The sequence below is a fragment of the Myxocyprinus asiaticus genome, chromosome 46, assembly GCF_019703515.2.
Source record: "Myxocyprinus asiaticus isolate MX2 ecotype Aquarium Trade chromosome 46, UBuf_Myxa_2, whole genome shotgun sequence".
Classification (NCBI taxonomy): Eukaryota; Metazoa; Chordata; class Actinopteri; order Cypriniformes; family Catostomidae; genus Myxocyprinus; species Myxocyprinus asiaticus.
In genome coordinates this window covers 26660592-26673908 of record NC_059389.1, presented here as the reverse complement: position 1 = coordinate 26673908, position 13317 = coordinate 26660592, and the positions used below count along the sequence as shown (strand labels likewise).

The window sequence follows — 13317 nt, the reverse complement described above, 5'->3', positions numbered from 1 at the left end:
TGAAATGGTTTAAAAGGGTAATTTTTTTTTCATTTAGATCAATGTTGTTATTATAAAAATCATCACAATATTTTTAATATTCAATAGATATACATCACCCAGCACTAGACACTATTACTGCTTGAACTACTATAACACGCTCATACCTTGTAAAAGGTTGTGCAGGTATTTTGTGGCAGAGCTGTCCCATGTTGAAGATGGACTAAGATCAAGACAAACAAAAATCTGCCTCAAAATTATAAATGCAATACAAAGGAAGTGTTAAGGAATTCTGGCTGTGCCAGAGGGGTTTCTTGAGGAGCATTCAGGGTTCACTTACACAAGCTTAGCCATCTCATTGGAGATGGATAACTGTAGTGTCACTGGACGTATTCCAGACAGTTTAAAGCGTCTCACTCTGAAGGGAAGCTGCAGGAACTTCTCAAGAGGAGTCCTTACACTGAGAACAAAATACTTTTGGGTGAATCTCATGAAAACATTTCTATGCCACATTTCACCCCAAAATCTAAAGAAAAAAAGGTTGTATTTTCAAAAAATACAATTAAACCTATTTTCAGGACAATTAAGATTTTTTACATTATGAAGATATTTTCAAGACAATTACACTACAGTAAGATAAATTAATTCAATTCAATGTTTTTTTTTTCCTTTTAAATCAGCATAAAGGCAGTACAAAGAAATACTACCATGATTACGGGCGGGTAAAAATATAGATTTTCTGATGCATTGCGTTCTTCATTTAAACAATCTTGATTCTTCCCAATCCCAAGATAGATCTTTTACTCTATGCGCAACCCTCTAAAATAAAAGGAAATCGCTCGCATTTGCAACCAAATTTCACGCTATTTGACTAAAAATGTATATTTTTGGCAACTGGCTGGTAAATGTTCAGATTTCACTCACTAGTGATTGTGTAGTATAGTGGTGAAGTATACAGCAGCAAAGCACTTTCACTGGGTGTTGGAAGTAAAAGTTATTCTGTGTAATGTGTGTCCAAAGATGAGATACAACCGATTTGTCAATGAATAATGTCTCTTAATACCATTTCTGTTCTTTACTGTCAGTTGTTATAGGGCTAAATTAAAATATTCTGACAGTGTGACTAAGTTGGGTCTCCTTTACAGATTCCTTTCATCAGGCTCCTACTGATTAAACCACAGTCATCTCTTGGAATTTCTGAAGGCAAACAAAAACTTACATTTTCCTACAATCAGAGAGCATTACAAGAGAACAGATTTTATACAGATGGAAAACTGATTGCTTGGTCCATAATAATTATGAAAATGTACCATAGCTCTTCCATAATATCCATAGTTTTAACATTATTTGCAATAAGACCATGGTTACTAACCACTACCATAGTTAAAACAGTTAAGTATTATTACAGTAAATCCATGGTAATGTTTGTAAGTGATGTAATGTGAGAAAAGCCTTCTAATTTATGTTTTCTCCTGTTTTCTTTGTTAGTGTGGTTTATAATGTGGGGGCTGTTTGTTTTAAAGTATTTTCATCACTGATACATTTGGAGTTTTGCAACAGACAATTCTGTACCGCATTCAAATGAGTTTCACAATCCCATTATAACAAAGGCATTATAACTGAAATATACCCATGAGTCGATATTGAAATAGAATCAAGAGCTTGTGAATCAGAATCAAATAGAATCGGGAAATTGGTATCAATACCCAGCCCTAACCATGATGTAGAAATAATTCACACAATTAAAACCGTTTAAAACATATTGTTTTTTTGCATCACAGTAATGATAACTGTTAGGTTTAACTGTGCTTAATGGTTAGTAAATACAAGAAAACGACAAAATGTTGCATACTCCTCTGCCCTGGTGATGATGCGATCTCCATGGTCGACTAAGAGGCACAAGGCCTGACCGCCGGCTGTCCCCTGAAAGACAGACTCCACCACAGCCCGACACCAACTTTTCAGATCCGGACTGAACACCACACACACCTGCCATAGTACACAAAAAAATACATTCTCATAAAATGGCATCACTTACCAGCTCATAACACTTGGAGTCAAAATAAAGCCATAATTTCAAACACAGTTCGCACATTTAATTCCAATATGTACACATTTCTAATGTCAGATGATCAGGACCAGATCCTGATAATTTAAAGCTCATTTTGGCTGATAAAATACTTTATAATAATTATTTAACCTTGAATTGTTAGCTAATTAAAAGCTTCTCATTTGAAAAATGTGTTTAGTTTAAAAGCTTGGAATTTGGACTTTGGCTATTTAATGTTTGGCAGATGTAACATGAACCATAAATGTGCCTTTATTACAGATGTATGCTGATTTGAATGACAAATAAATGACAATACACTTGCATAAATTATTTGGTGCCCATTTATATGAGTTTTACGGTAATCCTGATGACTCGCTAACAGAGAGAGAATAACGATCTAACAGATGTAATAATGCATTAAACTAAAATGAAGCGATAAACAGAATGTAATGAACATTAAACAACAAAACACACAATACTAAACATAATCTCTGTATACATGGTGTAAAATTTATTCTAACAGCCAGACCGCAAGTGCAGTGGTGGTTTGTGTATGTTATGTATGTGTGACATTGTGCTTATGCATGTCTCATTCACAGGCACTTGTTACAGAGCTCATTTGTAACAGTTCCACTATATAACTTATGAAATGTGAACAACCAAAATGGGAATAGGTAACAGAGATCGAATAGTCATGAGTCATAACATTAGAAAAGTCTCAACTCGTTAAATATAACACAACACATTTGTTTCACTCACAAACTAGTGTTTTTATCCATCTCGAGTAGGCCTGTCGCAATTTTTTAATAACCATCTGCTCGTGGTTATTTGATCTAACTGCGGTTATTTTAGATAACCGCGATTATTGGGCATTCTAATTCCAATCACATTTTAATGCCCAAACCAGGGAATTTTAAGCGAATATACTGTATAAATGCCATGAACGGCTTGTTGGGTGTCATTCAGTTTAACTCGGGAGTCCGAGCGTCACTGAGTCACACCGTCCACGAACGTCAACCAGGTCCTGTCCGGAAGAGCGTGTGAAGCGCTCTGATGCGTGCGCTGTCAGCAGACACTCGAGCCAAACTCCCACGAAAATATAAACAAGTATAAAATGTGATAGTTAATGCAAAGCGCTCCGATTTGTATCGTGTAATGGCAAATGTTAGGCTATTGGTTCATACACGCAGTGACACAAAGGAGATGAAGCAAGCTTACTCTATTCTGTGGAGTGATGAAATGATGAGATGGTTTTGCTTCATGGCAAATAAGGGCTTGTGGGTTTAATCAGAGCATTAAAATAACGTGAAAGTGAAGAAATTAGGACAGAAATATTTTACTATTGCATATTATAATAAAATATTATAAATATAAACATTATGCATTTTTTGTAAAAAAAAATATATTGCAAAATATACGAGTTCAAAAACCAATGTCACTGTAAAACTGACCAAAACTAAAGTTGACCAAAAAGAGATATATTTGAAGTATTTAGTAATATTTTGATATTTAAAATATTATTTTTCATGTTATTCATAAGTTTTTAAAGCCTTAAAAGGAAATCAGATAAATCTATTTTATTATTTGATTTATCAATTTCCAGTTAAATATGTAAAAATGCCAGTGTATGAAGCACACAATCAAAAAGCACACATTAAGAAATATGACAATTTATGACAATCGTGAAAGCCCTTAAAGAGACAATCGCCAAAGCCCTAAAACAGACAATTAATCGTCATAATCGCAATTATTTGTTTAACAATTAATTGTCAGCCAAATTTCATAATCATGACAGCCCTAATCTCGAGTCACTCTGTGAATTATTTCAAGATGTATGTACCACATTAGGTTGTGTTTGGACTTGTTTTAATTCTCAGCCGTAAGTAAATAAACTAGTGGTGCACCGGTCAGGAAATTTGAGGCAGATAACGATCTCCGATTTTTTAACACTTAAGATCGGACGATACAGATTTTTTCTTAAAGTGCCCTTTGCCACACTTTGGAAGTTATTTGCTGCAGTTATATTTTTATGCCACACAATAAAATTACAGTAACACTTTACAAAAAGGTTCCATTTGTTAACATTAGTAAAAAACATTACTGTAGTTAACATGAACTAATGAATATTAGATACAACCAGTGTTGGGGAGTAACTGAATACATGTAACGGGATTACGTATTTAAAATACAAAATATAAGTAACTGTATTCCACTACAGTTACAATTTAAACCATTGGTATTTAGAATACAGTTACATTCAAAAAGTATTTTGATTACTAAAGAGATTACTTTGCATTTTATTGTCATTTGTTTCTTTTAATATTTAGTCCTTTCAGATGGAAAACATTTATACATATAAATGATGCGATCCAAAGTGCATTTGAACAGCGGTGAAACACTTTCTTATGATGTGTTACATTCATATGAGCAGACAGAGAATAAGTTTGAAGTAAGTTTGGAGCAGAAGAAATAGAAATAAACCTTGTGTAAACTGTCAGCTTTACGCTAAGCTAAAATGCTATTTCTAGCCATTTTACATGCACGTTACCAGGAACGATCAGATTTTTTTATCAGGAAAATTCACATTGGATCTTAATTTCTTTTTTCTAGTAAGACCTTTGATATTAGGGCAAAAATCATATTCTTGATAATCATTTTTGTATTTTTTTTCCTGTAAAAATATCTAAAAATCCTTAAAACAAGATCAGTTGTTCAATCTTGTTTTAGAAACAACACTGCATAAGATATTTAGGTTTTTCAGAGAATGTATTTTTAACATGTGTATTTTGTCTTACTGTACTGGCAGAGTTTTTATAGTCAAAACAAGTGAAAAAAAATCTACCAGTGCTGAAGAAGTAATCCAAAGTATTTAGAATACGTGATGGACCTTGAGTAATCTAACGGAATACGTTACAAATTACATTTTACAGCATGTATTCTGTAATCTGTAGTGGAATACATTTCAAAAGTAACCCTCCCAACCCTGGTTACAGCATATACCAATACATTTTTAAAATCAAAAGTTGTATTAGTTAATGCACATTAATGCACTAAGAACGAACAATGAATAACTGTATTTTTATTACTAACATTATGATTAAATAATGCTGTAAAAATATATTATTCATTGTTTGTTCATGACACCTAATGCATTAACTAATGTTAAAGAAATGAAACATTTGTATTAAGTGTTACCAAAATTCAATTAAAATTACATTAATTGTGAACTGCTAACATTTATTTGTATTGAAAACAGTTATTAATAGTTCTGTTGCCAATATTAAAAGGTCATTGTGACATACTGGCAACCAAAAACCATGAGAGCATCACACACAGAGAGATACTTTCAAAAATAAGAAATGTACATTACAAGCTCTAAAACTGCTCCAGTGAGAAATCATTAATATCTATGATTTGTTTACTGTTTTTGGCGTCTTGTTGTAACACAAATCACTAATTATTAAGCAAATGCATGAAGACACGGAGCCTTTATTGAAGGTTAGACAGTCATATGTTATTAGCGGTATTGTGACCAACATTAATCTGATTTAAATTGGGATCCTCACAGAATAGCGCTGAGATGAGTGACTGATGAGATATTGACAGCACCTGGAGAATGTGCATTTTTGATTGACACAGACAGCGCTCATGTTGAAGGGAGAAGCTAAAGCGCTCATGATTGCTCAAACAGTCTCTATCGCTCCACACGTCTGATTGTCACAACTCGTGCTACATCACGTATACTCAGATTTGTATATGCATAATTATTTGTAGTTTAATTTGTTTTTATACCCATTAGCAGCCTCTTTATCCTCTTCCTGCTCACTGTGCAGTGAGTCAGAATAACTACTGTAATGACTCTAGAAAATGGGCAACTTAATATTCATACATGTGTAATTCTTACATTTTTTTAAAAACAAAATGGCATGTGAATTACATCATGTCTGAAAGTTTAAATTCACAGTGTATGGGTGATTCCCTGCATGCTGCAAAAAAGATCGGCCCTGATTCTAGGCACGATCAGCCGATCACAGATTTAAGACAAATATCGGCCGATTTGGTTTGGTGGCGATCGATCGGTGCACCCCTAAAATAAACTGTAACAAATTATTGGTGGTAATGCCATTATCGGCGTGATAATATTTTTATTTCCCCGGTTATCGGTCGCCGATATATATTGTGCATCCCTAATTTTAAGTGTACAGCCTACATTATAGCCCCTCTCTTCAGTCACTTGTTTTCCAGCAAGACATGCATTTTTTGACAAGAAAATTCTGTCAATGCTCACCAGTTTAAAGTTGACAAAATGCACAGAAAATTAGCACATGAAATCCTGAAAGAAGTGACCTTGCATAATCAGTTATGATGTTTATTGAAAAAAGATATGCATTTTAAAGATGGATAAGATGACATTTTTAAAATTATGTATATTAATAGGGCTGTCAATTTTAATAACATTAATTACATGGCATGACGATTAATTAATATCACATACATCATTATTTGCTGAGAAAGGCCCCCAAAACAGATGATTCATATAAATAATGCATAATAATTGAAATATTTATAAATATAATATGTAGGGCATATAATAATGAAGTTTGAAATAAATTGCATTATTGTGGCAGATTAATTAAGCATTGATTTGACAATACAAAAAGTGGCTTAAGAACAGAATATATTGTTTGTTTGATTCTCATATCATTGAACAACCTTTTAATTTGTGTTTTAAAAAGCATTTGGCAATTGCTTTTCTTCATTATTTTGCCAGTTTTTTTTCTTAGTCTATTTGCCAATGGCTTTTACTTTTTTACATTTTACTTTAGCTTTTCTTTATCCATTTGACAATCGAGTTTAAAAATGCTATAGGACAGTTGACATGTGGGAGCAACCAATAAACTTTTGACTCAGTTATAACACACACCCCCTCTCCCACATCCCACCAAATATAGGTCTCTGCAGAACAATAATGGGCATTTTCCAATCAGTTTTTTCAAACTGGGATGGGCGTTTCTGAACTATCCAATGAAAGTAGGTAATATCAATGTAGCAATTAATGGGCGTTTCCAAACCAGAATGGGTGTTTCTAAAGTATCCAATAAAAGTAGGGAATCTCAATGTTTGAAAAAGCCCACTACAGCTCAGCGGTACCTCACGCCGTTGGAGCACGAGCATGGTGGCCGCATGCTTTCAGTCTGTGGCACAGATCGGTCCTGTTGAAGGCGTCGCGGTTACCAGCTCCCTTCCTGGACACGTACCACTGTGCACATTCGGGGAGGGCTGCGCTCGGCATTTAACTGCAGCAGCGACAAGTGACCATTAACTTCTGATACACCTCATGTCCATTTCATTTGCGTGGGCTTCATAGACCGTAAACCTCTATCAAAAGCCGTCCAATGACAGACCATCTTACATCTCCTTCGAGTGGGACGTGGGAGAGGGAATGTGTCTTAAAACTGAGTCGAAAGTTCATTGGTTGCTCTCGTGTGTCAACTGTCCAACGGCATTTTTTAACTTGATTGTCAAATGGATAAAGAAAAGCCAAAGTAAAACTAAAAAGAAAAGCCAAAGTAAAAGCCATTGGCAAATAGATGAGAAAAAGCAACTGGCAAATGATTGAAGAAAAGCAACTGCCAAAAGCTTTTTTTAAATGCAATTTAAATGGTATTTAATTGCATTTTAAACATTAATTAAATACACGATTTATTAATGCACAATTTAGTTGTTAAATATAATTAAATTTTTTAACGAATTACAGTAACATTTAAATGCATCTATTTATTTGTCCATTTATAACTTGGTTTATTTATTCACATTTTTATTTTCAAATTAACAGATTTATCATTTATTTCTTCATTCTTTTTTAATCTGTACTCTGCAGCTGCCATATGTTCTGCCAACCTGTTGTGCATCCTCAGTGAGCAGTTCTCACTCTCATTCTCACTATTGACGCAGCCAGTGGCGATTTCTCAGGGCCAGCAAAGCCTTCTCTGCTGGCCTAACATGCCAAATAATATTTTTCATCCTTTCATTCTCCACCTTTTTGCCTATGTATTTTTAATCGCTTTCCATTCTTAATAAATCTACAAACAAATAGAGGAAAACAAAAAGTTTGTCCAGTCAGAATTTATTAATTGATGCTTGCAAGCAAAGTGTGACAGCTGTTTCACAAATCGCATGCCCGAAGCAGTGCATGAGTTTGAGCTCCACCCCGTCAGGCCTTCAGAATTTCCACAGAATCCCTCAACAGTGCAAATGAATGAGCAACTAAAGTCAGATTGTCAGATTCATCAGCCAATCAGATTGATTTATTTGTTCTTGGTGGGTGTGATCTTTAGGATATGTCCCGGTCCAGGCCTTCTAGCTGGCCTTGAGTGAAGCAATCACGCTTTAAGTAACGTAATTTGAAAGCGAAGTGCACGAGATCTTGCTGACCAGTCAACTGTCATTACTGCCACTATCGCCATTGAGAAAGAAATCCTTATGAAATTACAAACACGAGATGTTCTGCATGATCGTGCGATTGATTAATTAAACAGGAAAGGAGGACTGATTTTCACTTCAAATAAATTGGTAAGTGCTTTTTGCATTGTTATAGCAACATCAGGAGTCTTCTAAGTGTAAATAGGCTGCTTGAGAATTCAGTGTCTGATCAAGTTTTGAAAAGTAGAGCTGCGTTCCATTCAACTCGGAAAGTCGGATTTTAGAACTTCCTGAAAAGTGCAATGGAATGCATCTTTAATTCAGAATTACAACTTGTAGGCTCGTGCAGAAATTCTCAACTCTGATTTCGCTGAGATGCAGGGGCATGATGTTCCACAAATATGTTGACACTCAGGGAGATGTACAAAGTGATAAACATTCACTTTATTAAGCAATATCGATAAATGAGTTTGTTTCCACATTACATGATATTAAAGCTTGTTTAACAAATGCCTGCAGAAACAGATGTATAAAACATTATAATCTCTTTTAATAATCATACACCTGAAGCACAAATGCTAGCGCTGCACCATTGTTTAACAGTTGGGTTGCTAGGAGACATCTCTAATGAGAGTCAAAACCCTGCTAAGCTAACGGGAGCTTTGCCGTTCCAAATATCAGGGAATGGAATGCAATTATGGTCGCAGATATCAAGTAGGAATATCCCACATCCAACTTGAATGGAACCCAGCATAACCGTGTACCCTGACAAAACGAAATTTATTGCAAGCAACATTTAAATAGCAAAAATTATTAGATATATTTTTCCAGGTATTACAGACCTTGGTAGATTCATTTGAAAAATTATGATTTTTGAATGTCTGTTCAGGAGACGTTCATTTCACAAAACTGCTCACAAAAATGCTGCAGTTAAAATTAGGCTTGCTTGAGCATTAAGTGTCGTTTCAAGTTCTGGCTTTCATGCGTGGACGTGTTTTTAAAATGTCAATTGGTATTATTAGTTAGCTGCGACATAATGTATGATGCCCAAAGGCATAGGGTGTCTTATTCATTGTGAAACTGTGTTTTCTTAATGGCATGAATCACACTGAAGGCGTGGACTTAAAATGCATGGCCCGCCACTGGATCCAGCTCGTAAAATCAGATGTACTTCAAGATTGTAGAAGACGGTGATTTCATTTGCTGATATCGCCGCTACAAGCGTCGAACGTACTTAATGAACAAGGGAAGATCTCTCCGCAAACTTGCGGCTCATATGGTAGGAAAATCCTTACTTTTATTATAGAATTTACATACACGTCAAGGTGCATTATTACATAAAAATGTAATAAAATGTAATAAAAATTTAATAACTAAATCTAATAAATAAACATGTTAAATCGACAGCCCTAATAATTAAAATGATAGTTTATATTATGTGGAATATTACTAGTACATTTACTGGTGCACAAGTCAAAGAAAATGCCTGTACAGGTCAGATGGAGATGTGATGCAACAGGTGCATCAGGATGAAAAGTTGTCTGTTTTAAGCGCTTCTCTTCACCAGACAGCGAAGTAGTCCTGATAGCATTTTTGCTATTGCTGCCTTTCTTGTCAAAGGTATTGTGTGAGAGGAGAAATGGAGCATCTTTGTGAGCTTTCAATCACAGCCAGGTGTGTCTGTCAGTATGTAATATTTTGATCCTTACCGAATTCTACTCCATTGATATTCGGTTCTTGTTGGAGTCATGCAAACCAGTGGACGAGAATCTGCTTTTATGTTGGAAAGGAAATGCGAAGCGGTACGAGAAACTCGGAAGCTTATCAGACCGGTGTGTGCGTTAAATAGCTGAACACAGAGTGCTTTTTAAAAAAGCCAACATTCACCATTTGTTTTTTCAGAATAACAATATGTGAAATGATCACAATGTGATTGCCTTTATGCAGACTCAGAGTTTATATATGTGCACTATCCTAATGCCTTCAGCATTGATTTAGATGTTTCTAAGCTTCGGGTGAGAGCAAAGGTTTTTTACGCTTATTAAAAAATTAACAAGTTGTTAATTCACATTGTTCATTTCATTTTTTTCCCCAAAAGAAAAGCATAGCTTGTTGAAGTTAGCTTATTTTTAAACCATTTAAAACAAAATATAATTGTCATACTTGATATTTTTAACTTACATTTAAATTTACGAGTAATCGATTACTCGGGTTTTTTTTTTTTTTTTTTTTTTTTTGGGATTCGACTAAAAAACACGTCCAATGAGCTGCTACAGAAAGCTACACCAGAAAGAGAGACAGAGATGACAATTATCACAAATTTACTTGAGCTGATTCTGAAATTACGATTATTAAAATTGATTTGATTTGTACACGTTAACTCTGTACATGTTAACGTGAATAAATGTGTTTGGGAATTCCCCATATTATGAATGTGGAACTTGCAGAAATTATACAAATTTGTGTACAACACCCCTGCCGAATTTCAGGCCATGGATGGACATATGACATACCAGCCCCTCCTTCAATTCAGTTGGTTTTATTTTTTGAACGTCCAGGTCAACCTCATGGTAGAAAAGGTTCATTTTAACCGTCAGGTTTTCATATTCCTCTGGGTTGTCCGGTTGAATACTAGGTCCTTTCAGAACTCGACCCCACAGACATCCTGGGTCTTCAATCTGACAGAGGAACAACATGGAATACTTTAATTTCCTTCATAAGCACCTATAGGCACCTATGAATCTATGAAAGCCGGAGTAGTGTTCAACAATAAGGATGGCTTGGGGCCAGTGTGAGTTGCAGGCCAGCTGATAAAACCAACACTTGCCCAAACTGGTCACTTTCATTAGACTAAATCTCACTAATCTTTTGTTTTTATGCCTTGAACACTTTAATATTTGGCTTTCTGTGTATTGAACATTGTGTTTTGCAAATTCTGCTGATTTAAACTTGCAATTAAGGTAACGTTATCCATCTAGCTAACCCAGATGAAGCTATTGCTGTACAATTTCCAGCTATTACTGCAAATTAAATACATAGTATTTTATTTATTTTTTAATTGTGAAGAAAACTTTCATTTTGTGGTGGGGCCAGTGAACATGTTGGCAGAGGAAGTAAAAATCTCAACAACTGGCCAAACCAGGCCCGCACAAAAAAAAAAAAACTTCCAGCAAATCACTGAGTTTTAACAACATTTTGATTATGAAGTGTGAATGGTAGCAATACATATACAAGATGGAAAGCTGCTGCATGCATGAATATTAGTTACGATACAGTACATTTATCAGAAAAGGTAATCCGGAAATTTTACTGCATTTTAACGAGTATCAAGTGTGAAAATGACAAATGCACAGTAACTCTGATAATTTACAATGCAGAATTAGGCTATATATTCATTCTGATACATGATCGATCGTGTCATGAAGTGCTCTACCTTGATTATTTGTATTTCTAACATTTCAGCAATTTCCACTTGGAAACCTGCAAAAAAGCACATAAATGAGGCAAAACACTTTATTATGCTCATCCTTCACATCAACATGAATGATTTACCAGCACATTTAACAGCACCTTTACAAAAATTTACTATGGTAAGCATAGTTTCTGCCAAAAGTTATGTGGTATTAGCCACGACAGTTAGAAAAACTAAAATACCTAATTTATATAAAGTATTATGGTTTTACAGAGGAACAATAGCTGTTGCTATTATGGTATCATGGCAAAAACTACTGTTACCATGGTGATATTTCGCAGGGACACACCAAAACAATCCAAGTAAACAACTAACGCCATACAAAATACCACCATAAATATGCATTTGCACAACATGTAAAACACATATCAGCCTACAAGACATAATTCTTAAAGAAATGAAAATTCCAATTCTATGAAGAGTCAACTATAAGTAAGCCAATCGAAGGTTGACTTCCTGAAGAGTGTAAACGGTAAATGGAAGATGGGAGCACGGTTTGGGAAACCCGTTTGGAAAAAGTTATTCGATTTTTTTTATGCCATTTGGTGCCAGTAATGGTGCAAATATTAAAAGTTTTTATTTTGTATATATAGCTGAACAGACATGTATAGATCTCATTGATTACGCCACGCCACGCCACAATGAGCAGAACGTGGGTAACAGGTTCTACAGGTGAATAGGAAAAAGTGTTTCCTTTTGGTATACAGACTTCACCCATTCAAAACAACATGAAGTAGCATCGCAACCTTTTACTTTGATAATGTAATGTATTCTGAGGAAAGGAATAATCAATGAGACAAAAATGTGTGACAGGACTTGATTTTATCCATCAGGAATTGATTGGATCATGAAAGGTGGCCATTTCATACCAGAATGGAGCCTGAACGAGACTTTGCAGTAAGTGGAGAATGGAATTACTCTTCTGAAACACTGTCAGCACCCACTTTTGAGGTGGCTTTTTGACCTTAACCAATAGTAGGACTAGATAAAAAAAAATGCTGTTTTCCCCGATGCATCACAGTCTTCATTTGAACAATCTCGATATCGATTCTTAAATCCCAAGACTGATCTTTTACTATATGCGCAACTCTCTACAATGTGAGTAAAACACTCACATATGCAACCAAATTTCACAATATGAGACTAAAAATTATTGGCTGGTAAATTTTCCGATTTTACTCAACAGTGATTGAGTGGTATAGTGGCAAAGAAGTTCAGCATCGTTTCACTGCATGTTAAGAGTTAAAGTTTGGTTTGACCCATTCCGTGCAATGTGTGTCCAAAGATGATACATGTACAGTAGTTCTGTAAATTTACTAGCATACTAGCAAAAAATGACTAATATGTCCACCTTTTCAGACTTGAGCTGTGATCTCTTGGAGGGGGGGATCAC

The 13317-nt window shown here is 35.0% G+C and overlaps 1 protein-coding gene across 1 annotated transcript in view; it reads right to left on the bottom strand.

Moving 5' to 3' along the window:
• The window catches only part of tdrd12 (tudor domain containing 12), a 64866-nt gene extending 52957 nt beyond the window's left edge, over positions 1-11909 (bottom strand). Inside the window, exons 1-5 of the mRNA XM_051689337.1 lie at positions 11886-11909; positions 10966-11130; positions 1832-1968; positions 320-439; positions 147-202 (exon numbers count right to left, since the gene is read on the bottom strand). Of these exons, the coding sequence (XP_051545297.1) occupies positions 147-202; positions 320-439; positions 1832-1968; positions 10966-11130; positions 11886-11909 (502 nt within the window). The remainder of the gene's footprint in view (positions 1-146; positions 203-319; positions 440-1831; positions 1969-10965; positions 11131-11885) is intronic.
• Positions 11910-13317: the final 1408 nt, after the last annotated feature.